This window comes from Trachinotus anak, unplaced genomic scaffold (genome assembly GCF_046630095.1).
Source record: "Trachinotus anak isolate AG129_WGS33_773 ecotype Australia unplaced genomic scaffold, CSIRO_AGI_Tana_v1 ptg000032l, whole genome shotgun sequence".
Taxonomy (NCBI): Eukaryota; Metazoa; Chordata; class Actinopteri; order Carangiformes; family Carangidae; genus Trachinotus; species Trachinotus anak.
The window spans coordinates 4,874,829-4,892,868 of record NW_027273883.1 but is presented as its reverse complement, the minus strand read 5'-3'; the positions used below and the strand labels follow the sequence as shown (position 1 = coordinate 4,892,868).

General features: G+C 41.1%; 1 protein-coding gene across 1 annotated transcript in view; it reads left to right on the top strand.

Moving 5' to 3' along the window:
• thsd7ab (thrombospondin, type I, domain containing 7Ab) overlaps positions 1–18,040 on the top strand; it is a 181,181-nt gene that overhangs the window by 142,788 nt on the left and 20,353 nt on the right. The window contains exons 16-24 of the mRNA XM_071470376.1: positions 508–686; positions 1,317–1,322; positions 1,742–1,875; positions 2,611–2,764; positions 4,098–4,239; positions 9,324–9,439; positions 10,026–10,143; positions 13,512–13,657; positions 15,633–15,807. Coding sequence (XP_071326477.1) covers positions 508–686; positions 1,317–1,322; positions 1,742–1,875; positions 2,611–2,764; positions 4,098–4,239; positions 9,324–9,439; positions 10,026–10,143; positions 13,512–13,657; positions 15,633–15,807 — 1,170 coding nt within the window. The remainder of the gene's footprint in view (positions 1–507; positions 687–1,316; positions 1,323–1,741; positions 1,876–2,610; positions 2,765–4,097; positions 4,240–9,323; positions 9,440–10,025; positions 10,144–13,511; positions 13,658–15,632; positions 15,808–18,040) is intronic.

Sequence of the window (18,040 nt, the reverse complement as noted above, 5' to 3'; positions counted from 1 at the left end):
AGTGCTATTACAACTAAGTATTTTCCAGACATAGCATTTAAAGAGTTCTCGAACTTTAATGATCTCTTGTTAGATTGAAAAGACAAATTGAGCTTTGGGAATTAGGACAAATGTAGTTTCATAAAAGAAAACAAGATTCTTCTAAGGGATTCAAGAACCGGCCCAGGTTGTTTTTCTCTAAAGCAGTCATTCTCAACCTGTGAGGCTGCTTGTAGGATAAAGAGAGAACAAAGGTTTTATTTCAAAGGTAATTTCTCATGAATCAATTTTCCAGTGAATGCGCTTTCCTTCTGAAATACTTAATAACAGACTATTATACACTGTCTAAATAATAATTGAAATAGCTTGAAAAGTCATTTTCCTCTGATAGGTGTTTGCACCTCATGGCCCACATATCATCACCCCCTTCAGTTCACAGGTCACACGTTAAAAACCAGAATCATCACCGTAACGATCTGTTTGATTTCTCTAACACAACCTCTTTTTTTTTTCTTCACCTCCTCTCAGGTTATATTGAGGAGGCGTGCATCATCCCCTGTCCTTCAGACTGTAAACTTAGTGAATGGTCCAACTGGTCACGCTGCAGCAAGTCCTGCGGCAGCGGGGTCAAAGTTCGCTCCAAGTGGCTCAGAGAGAAGCCGTACAACGGCGGCCGGCCTTGTCCCAAACTGGACCACATCAACCAGGTGAAGCAGACACTTGAAGCAGAAGCTTTCTGGAGCCTGAGCAGGAGATTGAGGCTGGTTTTCTGCTCACCATGGTTACTTGAATATTTATGAACTGTGCAACAATACATTTATACTTATTACAAGTCTGATGCATATTATACATATCCAACACAGGCAGGAGAGAGAGGGAAGGAGAAAGAAATTCATTATTAATGAATAATTAGCCTGAGTCTGCAGAGCTTTGCTTTACCTTCCTCTCATTATTGCTGCACTCATTTTTTTTTTGCTGAGCAGCAACAGTACAAAAAGCAATGGCTGCTATAAATGGATCCCATCCAACATATTAATGCCGCAATGAGAGCCAGTTGACTCCTTCAGGTTTCCATGATTTGCAAAAATGAAATGCTTTCCAGGCCTGTGAGTATCAGCAGATTCAGATTAAGGTGGTGCTGATGTATGCCTGGCAGTGTGTGTGTATCTGCTAAGTTCACACAGGTATTTATGCCAGAGGCTTTTCTGATTATGTCCTCTCAAATGTTGCATTAATCATAGGTTCTGCACTATATGAACAGTTGGCATGTGCTCATTAATCCATCTGTCTCCTTTTAATCCAACCCAATGCTCACTGGATATGACTCACTGCTGCAGGCCCAGGTAAGAGCTGCTTTTCTCAGCTATTTGTAATGTAGTCACAGATGTTAAGTGTCACTGATGTCAGTGGGTCACTGACAAATAGATGTACACAGTCACAATATCCTCACTGTAAGTAAACAACGTACTACAGCAGATGGGAGTGTTATTTCTACAGACATTTCTCAGAGGCAGAGCTGCTCCGGGGGCAGAAATAATCTTGTTGGCTGAGTTAAACCTCAGAGAGCTGAATCACTATGTATTAGGCAAAACTTAACTGACAAACTTGCATTGCTGAGGCAAAAATATCTGTGAAAATACAACTTATCCAGGCCACTTCGTCACTTAGACCTACCGATCAAGGTTAATCCTGCTGTAAGAAAATTTGCCACTAGATCCATGTAAAAGTGTTGAGCACATGAATAAGTTTGTCCTGTCCTCAGGTGTATGAGGTGGTGCCATGTCAGAGCGACTGCAATCAGTACGTGTGGGTGGCTGAGCCGTGGAGTGTGTGGAAAGTCAGCAACGTGGACTTGAAAGAGAACTGCGGTGAAGGCGTCCAGACCAGAAAAGTCAGGTATCTATCAACCTGTCTTCTGTCCTGTCTATGTTTACAGTATTTCTATACTGTAGAGTAGTGTATTCATAGGTATTAAATTTACTGATGAAATAATTAGTCAGTCATGAAATGAAATTCTATGACTGACTAATTCAGCTAATTTAGCTAATTCATTTCATGACTGACTGTAATTCAGCTTGTCCGTTGTAACACAATCTTAGTATCTCACTGATGGTTTGAGAATATTTTTTCAAAAAGTTCACTTAGACTAAAGGATAAACTCATCTGCCCTCTTGAATGTGATATCTCAAGACCGCCCAGTGGGAATTTCACTTTATCTGGTACAAATATTAATTCAGACTCAAGGATGACATGATTAGGTGGTCAAAGGTCAAAGGTCAAGGTCATTGTGACCTCACACGTTTTTGGCCGTAATTTACAAATGCATATGCTAATTATGACACAATCTAAGACAAATGTCTAACAGGATGATTTTTTATATCCAAATGGTCAAAAACACCTCAGGCCATTATTCAGTACTGTAACTCAGGAAGGGGAGATCGTGGTTGGCAGTGGCCGACAACCACGAGGTGTTAATTCTAGTTTTGTTTTGTTTTTTCTTAAAATTGACCTGTTACGCTGAGGAACACACTCACAACCAACCAACCCCAACTCTCCTTTGTTCCCAGGAGCACAACATCAGCTTTGCTAAAATAAGGTCAGCTTCAGTGTGTCTGTCGACCAATCCCACAGGTGCATGCTGAACACCATAGATGGCCCGTCAGAGCCCGTGGAGGACTACCTATGTGACCCAGAGGAGATGCCCCTGGGGGCCAGGGAGAGCCGGCTGCCCTGCCCCGAGGACTGCGTTCTCAACGACTGGGGGCCCTGGAGCCGCTGCAGCCTGGTGAGAGCTGAACTCAGATCAGAAAGCAGCCGCTCAGCTGTTTGACACAGAGGGGATATGGGAGCCTCAGTCTTTTGTGAAGCCCACTGAGATTTATCATGATATCTTTTTCTTGTCAGATATATTTTCTCTGAGGCTCGAGGAATTCAAAGCGTAACTGCACTGTATTATTGTGAGCAGTGACTGAATCTTTGTCAACAGGCTATTTCTTGTCCACCATGGAGGAATAAAAGAGATATATGAACTGGGAGGCAGGAAGAAAATGGTTTATATATATATCACCTATAGTATCCTGTATTCACTGTGTGTTCAGCAGGGAAGGAAGGTGATTTATGATAAAGACTCAAAACTCCTGAGCAGGTTTTCTAATTTACATATACACGCACACAAACACACACAACACTCTCTACATTGGAAGTGATGTAGTGGCAAACATAAATCTGGCTGTTTGCGATTATCCACTACAGACTGTCGAAATGATTAGTGACATTTAAGAAAAATATTGATTTATAAGATATTTCTAAGATACACAATGATCCTTTTCCAACTCAGACTTTGCAAATTGAGATTTGTGAAGAAACACCAACACAGCAGCAGAGCACACAAGCTACAAGCTGTAGCATGTACGTAGTCTTCATTCTCACTTAAAAAAAAACAAAAAAACATGTAAGGTGTCAGAACGTCCTGTTCAGCTCCTCCATCCCTGACACCTCTGATTTGTGGTAAAAAGCCATTTTAACTGCTCTGGTTTCACCTGCTGTTCTCGCAGCATCACTCTGGCCATTGTTAATCACACCCCATTCTCTCTCAAAGTGCTTGACACAAAGACTTCCCACAATTCCAATCTCGACACGGAGTCTGCAGCGGCACCAGCGGGCCCTTGTACATGTTTTATTCATCGTGGCAGCGATGGAGTTATTCAGAGGCTGTCATTTTCTCCCCCAACTCTCTTCTGAGAAAGGAATGACTGTGTAGACTGGTGGTTTACCATCCCTCCAGAACATCCGTTTCAGCCGTCCTGTCATTTCCCGCTGGAAAAAAAATCTAATTCCACATACTGGGAATCCCTAGGAACCAGGCCTACGCAGACTCTTTGAGAATGTCTTGACAAGACATCTTAAATGAATTGTGGCTCAATAAGCTGGGAAACAATCCAGAAGCAGGCAAAGTCACAGTTATCAGCTTTAATGTTAAATAAATGGGGGCATCAGAGTGACAGGAGCTCTATGGCTCTGTTTCAGTCCAGGGATATGTCTGTATTCAGTTCTTATGATTCTGCAATATGAACCGCCATCTAAAGGCTCCAGGTTCTGATGGTCAGTCTTTGTTTCAGCCCTGTACCAGAACCAACAGTCGACTGCGGACGGCATACACCCTCCGGTCACCCAGTGTGGGGAGGCAGTGTCCAGACACGTCTGATGGGGAGCCGTGCAGCCTGAACCTCAACTGTTTCAATTACTTCTACAACATCACAGGTAAAGGAAACGTCAAAGAATGCAAAGTCTCCATAGCTTTGCAGTGGGAGTTTCCTTCTCTGTAACATCATCAAAACAGTTTGTGGCAGATGTCTGACGCCTCATAATGACAAAGCTTTTGGACAGAGCAGGTTTTTAAGTGTTTTTAAATTTGTTTTAAATGTTTCTCAATTTTAATCAAATCACTAATATGAAAACAGCTCTTAAAACTGGAGCTTTCAAAACACTCTGAACATCTCTGTGAACACAGGCTGCATTCAGAATGAGAATGTTCATCTGTTTTAACAGCAAGACAAGGAATCAATAACTGACTTATCTGCTTTTCTGTTTTCAACAGCCTCATCACTTTTGTTTCTTTAAGTAAGATAATTGCAACCCTTGCGAGGTTTTATCAGACCTTGTGTTGTGTAATGATGATGTAATGCTAATGGAGCTCTTTTGAGTGCTTGCTCACAGCTGCTCTTTGCAAAGCTCCACTCTGATTACAGACTAATTCTTTTGTTTGTTGGTTGTTTTTGAGTGTAGCTCTACTTTTCAAGGAAATGTTGAATGGGCCCACATTTTTGTTGTTTTTTTTTTCTGTAGATCCCTGCAACTGCGACCATTAAAAGTCCAATATTGTATAAAGTGAGATTTCCATGTATTTTTTGATTATAAAGCAAGTCTAGGTTCTATATTCATTCTCTGAAAGTATCAAAGCCTCAGTCCACAGAGAAATGCACACAGCCTGTATTCAGAAACTGAGCCTTAAAACCAGCCATAAGGACTTCTGTAACTTTGTGATGTCACAACTATTCATCTGGACCCACCATCCAACCTTGCAGGATATGGTTTCTCTGAGTGTTTCCCTGAAATCTGTTATATTTTTTTTCAATCACTCAGAAAACAGTCAGTCAATCAAAAGAGAGACTCAGAGCCGACGTGTTGTTACTAGAGCTCCAGAGAGAAGCCAGAGAGAGGAGATGTAAAACTACATTGAGATGGTCTTCAGTTCTTAAAACCACAAATATCTGGACTTCAACACTTCAGATAAAACGGCAGATAAGTGTAAAATATGGGACCTTTAAAGCCTGAAAAATGCAAGTACAAGGAAAACGTTTGACTGTGACTGCTGTGGGTTAAGTGGCACCTCTGCGGTGACTGCCGAGAACAGAAACTACATTTTTGATATAGTTTAATCAGAAGATTTGAGCTTGCAGGTTTCTCAGGCACTGCTCTCTAATCTGCAGGGTATCACATGTCACAGAGGTTACTCTTTCACAGTTCATGCTGGAAACTGTAACAAACTATTTAAAAAAAAATAAAAAGAGAGATTGGCAATGTTCCTATATTTCACTTGTTGAAATTTTTATTGTGTTGCCTTCATTGCTGCTGCCTCATATTCTCACCCACCCCCCTTCCTTTTGTGTTATACCAGGAGTTGTGACATATAATCCCTACTGCTGGGTTCACAGTGGCATACAGGCTTCCCAAGATGTGTTTACATATTATAGAAGCAGGGATTATTATTGGGTAAAGCACACTTTCCTTTTTTTCATAGTTGATGCCGAGACCATCCAGGCTGCTCCTTCCTTCAGTGTTTCTCTCCTTTTCTTGCAGCCTTTCTCTCTGTCTCTTACTGTCGCTCTTTCTTGTTGCAGTCTCCCTATTTTCAGTCCCCAGAGTGCCACAAAGCTCCTCAGCAGAAGGAGACACAATTCCCCGAGTTGAGCTTGCAAACGAGCTCACTGCAGCTAAAAACAGCCACTCATCTTTGTCAGCGGAGGGCACACTTCATGAGTGATACTTCAGCCTTCCTGTTTTCACAGAGGGTTTTTTTAACAGCAGCATGCACGCTGTGGTTTTAAAGGCATTTGCACCCTATGTCTGGAATAAAACGTTGTCTCTTTACTTCATAGAAATCCTATTTTTTGGAGGAGAGAGTGGAAAGGTTCAGCCTCCCTCAGCTCTAAAATTTTCTGCTGAGATTTATGGAGCAAAACCTGTAGTGATGTTGCTTTTAAATCCTGGTTTCTTTTCAGAAGAGGAAACTTAAATCTGACCGCCTGCCCACGCAGCTCACTAATGATGCCAGCATAAAAGGACACTGATGGCAGCCACAGTTATTGGATTTAAGTGAGCAGTTTTAAACCTCCAGTGACCTCTTTGCTGACAGAGTAATCATCTGTCACTGACAGTGATCTTTGCCAGCCAGAAGCTGGTTAAGGGTCTGACTCCAAACAGTCAACAAAGGCACACGCAGGCTGATTATTTGAAGGCTGTGGCAGAAGGAAAGGATGGCAGAGGGAGGAGGTGGGTCATGCAAGGTAATGAGCTGAAGTCAAACTTAGAGTACGGCACGTACAAGGCATGCTCGCCTTACTGCTGAGTCATCTGCGTGCATCAAGTGGTTCATTTGTATGCATGACACCTCCATCCTGAAACATCTATCCAGATACAGTGCAGTGAAGGAATGAAGATTTTGTTTATGCCAGCACAGAAGTTGATAATTCATTTGACAGAGTTGCACAGTGTCAATGCACCTCATCAAGAATCTACAAATTAATTGATAGATTATACATATATTTTTTTAGTCTTTGTACATCCAGGGACAGATTCTATATCTGCATCTCAAATCTAAAGTTAAACACCTACCAAATAAAACACAGGACAACATGGTGCGACAGTGTGTTTCTGTGTGTTTGCCCTTTAAAAGCTAAGACACCACAGTTTTCTCATTGTCCGGGGTTTATTCATTCAACGAGCACTTAAACACCTTTGAACGGCCTCTCCTTGTGTTTTGTCCCCGGCGCTTCATCCTGCTTCAATTCAAAATACATCCCACTACAGAAGCAGAACACCAGTGAAATGCAATTCTCTTGTACCTTGACTGCTTTTCTCTCCCTGCTGTTCCTGCTCCTGTCAAAACCATGACTCCCTTCCGCCTTCCAACTTTGCTTGCACCCAGGACGGTAATATGAACAGCAGCAACCTGCTGAACACTAATAAATATTTGCTGTGTGTGGTAAAGTTATGAGCTGTTCAAGCTGGTGGGTAACACTTATCATGTGAGGATAATATAGTGCTATAAAATGTAGCTGGAGAACCTGTGATGTAGTAAGTGAACTTGGGGATTTAACAGCTACCTGACTGAGAGAAGATGGAAACATTTTCAACCATTACTGCAGTTCATCTTGATTTTTAATGTCTGTTTTCATGTTCATACATTTCTCATGAATAATAGAAATCATAAGAGTATTTATATTCTAATTTTAATTTGTCCCTTGCATTGTTAGCCAGAACAAAAGAGTTAGGACTTGGCCTGTGAGTCATACTTAAGCTTTAATTAATATTTTTTAGCAATAATCAAATAGCTGTGGTCACTTGTAGTGCTGATGCCCCAGAGAATTATCACCCGACTCTGCAGTTCCCATCAGGTCTATGGAACATTTAGCATGTTTCAGCTCATTATTCCAGTTTTCCAGCCTGAAACTTCACTGTGCTGGTTCACTCTCACTATCAGTGTCGTTTTCAGACACAACACGCAGCCGCTTTCAGTGTAAAGGCTCTTAAACCTGCTGTATACTTCCTGCCCAGCATCAAGTAGGAGACAGACGCAGTTAGCGACTAGCTGGTTAAACATGGAGCATTTAGGAGATGATCAAGTCATGTATTTCCCTCAGGAGTTGGTAGAGACCAAAAACAAAATAAATATTGGACTTAAATTCATCAAATGGACACAAACACAACTTCAAATGAATGCTAATGTGCTTTTTTGTTAGATGTGTAAACTGCTAACAAATTACCCATATCTTTTCAAATGTTGAGATTTGTTAGTCCCCTGAAGAAATAAAGATGTGCTGTGATGAATCAAATGTCTTTAAGTCATGCAGCACGGAGAAGAGACCTTAACATGTTTGTTCTCTAAAGACTTCCACAGAGTTCTGCCTTATCTACTGTCAGGCAAACAAAAGAGCAACAGTTCCTGACTCATGACAAAGTTGGCTCAGTCAGTCATACGTTCAGGTGTTAATCACGCCATTCTCAGTGCAATGACCTTTGATGTTAACTTCTCAGCTGGCTCACGTGACATCCTCACACTCAGACCCATACAATGACACCAAATCAATACATTGATTCCTCAATCTAAAATGTTCATTTCCCACACCACCAAGGGGCCGAAAAAATTTGTCAATGTAGGTTTTAGTCACAAATAAGTGAACTTATCTTGGATTTGGCAGCACTGAGACTCATCTGCAACTGAAACCAAAAAGATTCAAGTTGTTCTGTTAGAATAAATAAATTAGACAGTGTCAGAAAAGCCACAAACAGCGACACATTTAAAAAGAACGCCGTCTCAGTGTAGAAAAATGTTCAAATAGCATGCCATTTTGGTTGTCAGTTTTCAGACCTGAAAAAATTTGCATCCTGACTTGCAATTTACTTAAGACTTGACTTTAGACACGTCTCAGATGACTTGAGATCTGATTTGGACTTTCCCCCGAAGGACTTCAAAACAGCTCTGATGTATGCTTTGATGGAAAATGAGCTTTTCCGAGAGTTGCACTGATGAAGTTCAGAGCAAATGTTCCACTGATGACAGTGTGCTGGGTTTTTCAGTGACATTTATTTTGAGTGACTATTTGCAGGAAGTAGATGTAATTAGTTACATAACATGGATGCTAATTGTTGACTGCATTTTAATTATGTGGACTAGTTCATTAATATCTGGGTGAGAGCTGACAGAGCTCAGCCCAAAGCACAACCAAGTCCAACCAAGACGCGATCAACCTCCATGTGATGTTTTGTTGACAATCCCTGGGCTGCTTGTGACAGGAAGGAATCAAATTCAGAAAATGCATCATCTTAATGATGCTCAGTGGCCAGCGCTACAAGACTGTGGTTACATCATTATGTAGTAATCCTTTATAAACAGTATTACCCATACTATGTCGCAGGGGATTTCCTGTGGTGTTGGTATTTATGCTTGGTACTAACAGATCTCTGTAGTGTTGTATCAAGCACTCTGAGTTCACTTTATTTTGGCAGTTGCATGAACATTACTGCCAAAAATGTAAATGTGAATATATTTTGCTTCTCCTCAGACTGGAGCACATGTCAGCTGAGTCCCAACGCTGTGTGTGGGAGCGGCATCAAGACCCGGATGCTGGACTGTGTTCGCAGCGACGGAAAATCAGTCGATATAAAATTCTGCGAGGAGGTGAGGCCTGCAGAAATTCCTCAAGTGTCTCGTTTGGTACTTTCCCTTTTGTTTCTTTGGCAGTTTAGTTTTTACTTTTTTTGTTTGACACACTCATTTTTCTTAATGACTTAATCACATCAGTCATTACAATATATGACTGTACCCTTCTAGTGCTACTAGGCCCACAGCAACATGAAATATTCAGACGTATTCCTGTGCAGAGATTGTTGTCGTTGCTTCAGGCTGAGTGTTTTATTCATTCATAATGTGTCTCGGCTCCCTGTAATTGTAGCCGGCGGGCTGTGGCAGAGCCGTCCCCACAGCTATTTAACCCTTGGCCCACTTCATCATCTGGCTCATTCACAAAAACCCAGTGTCAGGATGGCTTTCACAGCAGCTTCGATATTCCAACTCTGCTGGCCAGATGATGCTCAGCACAGTCTTTCCCCTGCCAGAACAAAGGCTTCTGGGAATTGTTGTTCTGAGAGGTCAAGCTGCTGTCTGGCAGTCATAGATTGATTGTTGCCATGACCGTTCATCTGTGTTGTGAATGACTCGATCATGTCTCGTGAATTGCCGACATCATTTCCTAAATGTGCTGCAGCTGAATTTGGAGAAGAAGTGGCAGATGAACATCTCCTGCGTGGTCGAGTGTCCCGTCAACTGTCAGCTGTCAGACTGGTCGTCCTGGTCAGAGTGTTCACAGACCTGCGGATTGGAGGGTAAGACTCATCGTTTAAAAGATGCTGCTCAACACTGTGATCAGCTGAAATTGTGCGAACATTGTTGACATTTACCATTTAGCATTTTTATCTTGAGGCATTCCAGTGTTATCAAGGAACTGACAGGACTCACTGGTAACAGGAAGAAAATCTGTGACCTCTAACTAACAAGACACTTGTTCACCTTTTCATCATCAATCAAGCACCATCTTGAAATGATGACTAAAGTGAAATGTATTTACACTGCACTTTTCATGTATGCTGATGAGATAAAATTGCAGTAAAAGCAGAGCAAGGCAAGGTAAAAACGAGCACTTAGAATATGAGCTCAGGGACAAATAATAAAACATCTTTACATAAAAGCTACTTTATAAATGCGCTTTAAGATATGACATAAAAGATGATGCCATTTTAGCCAGGCTGAGCTTCATCACTTCACAGTCTTGATGGCAAATGGCCGAACACATCTAGTTTTAAATCTTGAAAGTGTAACAGGCAACAAGGTCCTGTGATCCAGCTTAAACCTCACTGACCTGCTGTTGGTTCAGTCAATACAAACTTACACTGTGCAGCCAAACATTGCTCCAACCCACAGAACTGTGAATTGTAAATTCCAATGGAGGTCATAAAGTTACACACAGACACCAAAAATGTCAGGATGAATTCTGGGTAAATATGTAATAAAATGATGCACACAGCATCAAGAATATTTCCATTTGATTGAATGGTGCAGCCATAAAACGTCATGCAGCTTCAATGATAGCTTGAACAAGTTGTTACAGAATATATAATATATTTGACACTGTCACAGTGTGGAGTAAGATGATTTTAACAACCTTAAACTAAAGGGAGAAAAAGAGAGAAACTTTATTTTAAGGGGTTCAAAGGTCTATACACAACTATCACTTGGCTGGTGTCATCTCGTCTCCATTAAACGCACAAGAATAAACCAGTGTAGGTGAATGTGTCAAAGTGCAAGGGTCACGTCCACCCAGGTGTGCATGTCATCAAGTAGATGATAATTACATTGTTAATGTGAGGACTTGAGTTTTATTATCATTATGATGATGTTGTCAGCTAATTATTACTTGAGTGAGAGCTGCTGTAGCTCAGAAAGCCCTGATCACTTGGTTTGGTGACAGAGAGGCTGTGAGTTCAGCTAAACCCCTAAACATATATGCACATATGTTTTCACTGCAGTAGAGTCCAGTCAAGACACAATCAAGAAACTCCAGCTAAAATAAGCTACAGTGTCAATAAAACTTTATGATGCTCAGTGGTAGGGACCAGAAGACCAGACCTGTATTTGGCAGCTCCAAGTTGTGAAGGTAAACGTGTGTGTGGATGGATTATTGAACAGGCCTGAAGGGCAGAGGCCTGGAAGGCAAAGCCAGAGGCTCTGTATGAAGGTAACATTTTTTGTTACCTTCAGTTTGTTATCTGCAATCGCAGAGTTCAGAGAAAGTTAGGATGTGGTGGTTACTTTTTTTGCTCCTGATCCCTATCAGAGTAATTTAATATTGAGTATTTGCCAACTGAATCCAACCCAGTATTAGTGTTTCTACATTCCTCCCTCATATTCCAGCTGCATACCGAGGCTACAGCAACATTTAATTAAAATATAGGCAAATAACTTAAGCAATTTAAATCAGAGCGGCAGAATAGCTCTACTTTAAAAACCGAACCTGCATCTCAGCCTGTCTTTAATGTACTCCTTTATTATTTTGTGTAATGTGCTGTGGTATTTAGTATAATACCTGTGCAGATCAGTGTTGCTGTGGCAGGAAGCTTTGGCAGGAGTCAGACAACCTCCCTTCATCTCCACTGTGAACTAAATACAGAAACCCAGTTGCAGTGTTTGAACTAACATCAGAACTGGAGAGTTCACATTCACCTTGAAAAATGTCACTGAAAGAGACACAGAATTACAACAAATGATGCAGCTCATAATCATTTTATGTCCCTTTTGCACCTCTTTTGGTTTGGGGGTTTTGCTGTCTGGTTGGAGGGGAGCAGAGCCCTTTACATGTCTGTACCCAGGGGCCCATTGTGTCATAATCCATCCACGCAGGTATGAATGTAAAGCAGGAAGTATGTACTTTGGTAACTAAAAAAAGTAGCACACTTCCTGCTCACACTGGAGGCATTCGGCCAGAGGAAGTGTTTAAATAACATTACAGTGTTACCAAACGGCCAGTGAAATTTTGTTCCCCTGTTTACCTGACTGTTATTCCAGCACTTCACACAGTTGATTCTGCCCCATTACATCTTCCTGCACCTTGGGGCTTTGGGGAGGACATTGAAGATGAGGCGCCACAGTGATAGTTAACTCACAAGGAATAAGATAAAAGTTTAAGAATGGCTAAAAGAGCGAGAGGCGATCATATTTGATGCGTGTGTGTGTGATGTTCTCTTGTTGGAACAGGATATGAGCTTGTGCAGTTTGTGTGTGGGAAGGCTGGTTTGTGTTTTGTGTGTCAAAAGATGTTGTAGGTTGGCACTCTGAGGTGGCCTGGTAGGGTGAAAATGAAAGTGGGATATGCAACAAATAAAGGGTTGTGAGATTTGAGAGTGGGCTATTAAAAAACAGGTAGACAGGAAGGTTGGATTTTGAGATGTCTGCATGCGTGTCCAGAGATTTGTGGGGTTTTTTTTTTAGCTAATTCATAGCATTAATTCTGCACTTAGAACAAACAGTCCCTGAGGTGTTAGCTGCTGTGACGTATTGGATTTATTTAAAGTGAGTTTGCTGATTGATGTGGAGAAAAAAGCCATTTTAGTCAAGTGGACCAAGAACCAATCAAAGACAGGAGAGAGAAAGTGCTGTATTTCAGGCTATTTAGAAAATCCTGCTCTGTTAAGTGAAGTGCTCTTGTGCACAGTCAGATTAATTCAAAGCATTCAAATAAACATGCTTCTAAAATGAGTTGTTTACAGAGGGAATGGATGACTGCTGTGTGGTAAACCGCAATGGTCACTGCATGTGTCCCATCTGTTTGCATTTAGTTTATTATGAGGAAAACACAGCCACTTTACACTCTGTGAGATCTTATTATTATTTTAGACAGAAATCCAAACCTCTAAAGGCGCAGAGCAACAAAAAAAATCACTGGACATTTATTTTATATCATGCTGCTAAAGCACAGGACTCCAGTTTCTATACTGACATGAAAAACTAGATGGAGAGGAGCTAGTTACTGTTTTTCTGGCTTGAGTGGGTCTTAACTGTTGTGATAATTGTTTTATTGAACAGTCTCATTTACAAACAATGAATGCAGTGTAACTATGGCAGTACAGATCCTTGACTGATTGTGTGAGTACAGCATGAAAAATGACACTCATGATGTCACTTCTTGTGTTGTCTCCAGGTAAGATGTGGCGGCGGCGGTCGGTGGTTCAGGCATCTCAGGGCGACGGCCGGCCCTGCCCCTCTCAGATGGAGCAGTGGAAGCCCTGCCCCGTCCGACCCTGTTACCGCTGGCAGTACAGCCCCTGGTCTGAGTGTCGGGTGGAGGTAGGTCAATAAATCATAACATTATACCATAATCTAGGGACATTAAATATTAATAATTATATCGACCTCTGTCAGCTACATGGAATGCAACTTTGACAGGCCACTGGCTGGGCTGAGATCAATACACAGAAGAGTTTGAGTGGATTTTGGAAGAAAGAAATCTCAGCATCTGGAAAAAATAATGGAGCCTTTAGTATTGATGAACAACCTCATAAAATCGTTGCTCATACACTTATTTTGAGAGATGGATGGCAAAAATCAATCTAATGCACCTTTAATGCCGATACATTACTGCAAACGAATACCATCGCCAAGGAATTTGGCAACCTCTGTACATCATTTTGCATTTTGTGCCACCAGGTCAGATTGTTAAAGAAGTCTGCCACATTGCTTTATGACATAAAACAAAACCGTGAAGGCATGGTTGTAGTTTTATGGGTAGAAAGGGAGAACTTAATAAGTCATTTATATAATCTGTTCTTCTCACATAACCACATCAGATGTCTTATAATCTCACTAATGATGGAGAGACACAGAAACAGATAGCTCAGAGATCAGCCATTACCCATGATTCACATGAACCACCATCAGACCTGTTTTTGTCCTTTCATTTAGATGTTACACAACCATCAAAGCAACTAGTGAAGTCTCTTGTCATTCAGATAGTGATACACTATATCTGCAGGTTGAAATCCTTCAGATTTCAATCCTAGTTACGTTGGCAACATCCGTCGTTACTGTGGTAACAGCATATGAGGTTTAATACTACAGCAAACACTGGCTGAGCAGCTACTTTGTCAGACACATGTATCTGTTCACAGTGCTGCCAAACAAATCCATGTTGTTTAAATGAGGCCGCAGTGTAACTATTGCAGTACAGATCCTTGAGTGATTGTGAGAGTACAGCAGGAGTGATGTCACAGTGATAACTGTAACTGTAACCTGACAGACAGTCAGACGAGCCTCTGCACAGTAAAGTTTAACTTGCTGATGCAGCTGCTCCTGCCTGTTCAATACCACCTTTCAAAAATGGTGAAAATGATTTGTCTTGTTTTGTAGACCCGCTCTTGATGAACGCTAACATGCACCGCATGTTTCACCAGTTAAATACTTTTAATGTGAAGCAGCATCTTCAGGAAGTGTTTGCTTTGCATTTACAGTAGCTTAATACAATTCATTTAAGAACAGAAATGCTGGATTACATTTGTGCATCAACAGAATGGACAGTGATTGTTTACTGCTGAAAAAAGTTCACATTTCATGAAAATCATTGGACTAACAACTTTAGAAGTCTCTAAGAGTCTTTAACTCAAAGTAACAAATAATCAACTTATCAAGTTAATTTGTCTTCAAAGTGAAACTCAATTTCAACAGAAACATTTATCTAATTTATGTTTATTACCTCCAGTCACGTTCAGAGTCAGTGACAAATTGGCCTGTGTTAAGCATCACAACACACACATTTGAGGTATCTTTAGCAGTGATTAATGTACAACAAACAGTTGGCAGAATCTTTTGTTGTCGTTGATGAACTGAAGGAAACTGTGCCAAGAATAATTTTGAAAGAGGAAAAACAATGAGCTTCTTTGTTCAGGCTTTTTTTCCTTAAACTTCAGAACGAAACTCAAACCTCCTGCCTGTTCAGAAAGACACGTCTGTCAGTCGCAGACAGTTAATATTTAAATGCTCTTTGCTTCATCATCTATCATCCACTGTGTTTATTGTAATTCAGACATAAAAAATATGTTTTTATCAGTGGCTGCTGCTGCCATATGAGCAGCTTTAGTGCTGGAAACATAATATGACTTTGGATTAATTATTAAAATGACTAATAGACAAATTGTCCAGCCAAACCAGTACTCTGCTGTCCACAAGTGGCTGTGGGTTCATGTAAGTCCTCTCCCTGACTGTGGTAACTCATCCTCCTCCTCCTTCCTCTTCTTCTTCTTCTTCGGTGGTGTTCCTGTCCTGTCAGAGTGTGGTGTGTGGACACGGCATGCGCTACAGAAACCTGTCCTGCTTCGTGTCAGACGGCTCCAGCTACGGCGACGGCAGCCTGGTGGACGAGGAGCTGTGCAGCAGCCTGGAGCTGGCTGTGGATGGAGACAAGCAGATCAGGCTGAAGGAAGCCTGTATCCTTCCCTGTCCAGGTAATAATACTGTTCAACAAATGAGCCTCCTGTGCTGCATGAGCAACCCTGAAAAATGATGTCCGAACACCGGACAGAGTGGAGGCAGAATTATTTTAGTAAGGATGTTTTCACGACCTGTACATCATTTTCATAGGTCTGGCAAGTATGTGTGCAGTAGGGCTGTGTGTGTGTCTCCCACTCAGATGAGTCAGTTTGCATTTAAATATATGCTCTGTGATACAATATAAATACTATTATGATACTCAAAGATACTAAATATAATATTAAAAGCTTATGCAATTCAGCTGCAATTAGGGTTTGTTATTTATACATAATAGAAATGTGACTAAAATAATCAATTATATTCTCAATTTTGCTGCACAAGAAATACTCAAACAACCACGTCCTCTGGCACACAAACAACAGTAAACAATGGCTGACTGTGTGTTGTTTACCTGAGCTCCTAAGTCACTGTTAGTCCTCTGAATGAAACAAACAAGAAGACCCAATGTCCATTTATTTCAGCTTCAGGTTCAACCAGGAGAACTCAGTTGACACTTGTCAGCAGTTTGATTTACTGTACATGAAAAAGCAGACGCTAAAAAATACTTTTGTCACAAGGTACATCATATTATCCATAACCAGTACCACTCAGTGTCTCTTCATGACCTCTAAAACAAGAGGTAGGAGCCTACCTGAAGGCAGAATAAATGGACTACATTATGGCAGATGGTTTGTGTAGCTGTGGTGTTTTATGCGAATTAAATTTAGTGGTAGCTTCTGTATTTCATCGCCTGTACCAGTTCACAGAGTACTCTCCTCTCCGCTGCCAGGGTAGTAAGTAGTCTGAATCATGACAGACGTTCCGCTGTATTGTACCTGCAGATTTGCGTCTCATATTTGAGTCTTTTTGGTTCCAGTTTTCCATATTTTCTTACAGTTTGCCTGATATCTTTCTGCGGTTTTTACATGAAGCAGCTGAGAAGCTGCAGCCACTTCCTTTTACCTCACAGTGAGAAAAGTAAAACCCACTGTGGTTTTCACTAGTGCGGCAGTCAAAAGACGATTCCTCGCAGGCCTGCCAACCAGTGAACATTGTTAGTTGTGTTTGTCGAAGCTCCCGACCAAGCCAGAGGCGCCGCTGTCAGGAACTGTTTTCTGTTTTATGTGGAATGCACAGATTATTTGGACCACCTGCTCTGTCAGTGAAATAGACTGAGAGACGAATCCAGATGAAAGCTCTGACCCCCACAATTCAATTTATTCCATTTGTACAGTCAAGAAACACAGAAGCAAAGTGATTAAAACGCACACACGCACAGACGCACAGAGATAAAATAACTGAAAAAGGCAGCAATCAATAATGTGTGCGGTTGAGATAACAAAAACCCTAAGGGCTTTTAAACAGGACACGGTGGTAAGCTAAGACACGACCTCACTGAATCACAATCGGCTGTGCTGTAAATGACAATAAAGAGATGCTGATTAAGAAGAGAACAGAATGAGGACGTATTTTTCACTGCTGATTATAGACGTGACTCATGTGAAACTATACGCAGCGCCATATTTGGCAGACTCTCTGTAAGGCCTTTAATATAGTATATTTCATACACAAAGGCAATTCAATGTGATTAACATACAGCATAAAAGCATTAAATGAGAAATGCAGCTTAATACATTAAAAACACAACATAAAAGGGTAGAAGTTCTACTTATAAGCCTCAAAAGCACTGGAAAGTCTCAGTAGATAATTAAACTAACTGCAGCTTCATGAATTAGTTGAACACTCTCTCTGGCACAGTTTCAAGCTGATTTGTCTTAAAACAGGAATCCTGTAAAAGGGATCTTAAATATGTACTTTAAGCTACATTCAGACATGTGTAGTGTAGAGCTAGTTAGTCCAGGTATTATAAAGACTGCTACTGCACTTTAACAGAAATCAGTTTAGCTGCTCGTTTGTGTTTTCAAACGGCGTCTTTACACTTTTTAACAGCAAAGACTTTCAGGATGACGACTAACTGAGGTGTTACGTTGCTGGTGTGTAAACTTCCCCAGGTCCAATACAGAGCAGGACAGAGCTTCTGACGTTGGCCTAGAGTCTGATATAGTAGCAGCCAGGAGCTCCCACACAGTCCTGGAAAGATCTCTTCCTAACCTGACCTGTATCCCCACAAAATATAGTATTAGCTAATTAATTGCATATTTCACTACAGAAAATAACACATTGCTAGGATTGCTACTGGAGTTAGTA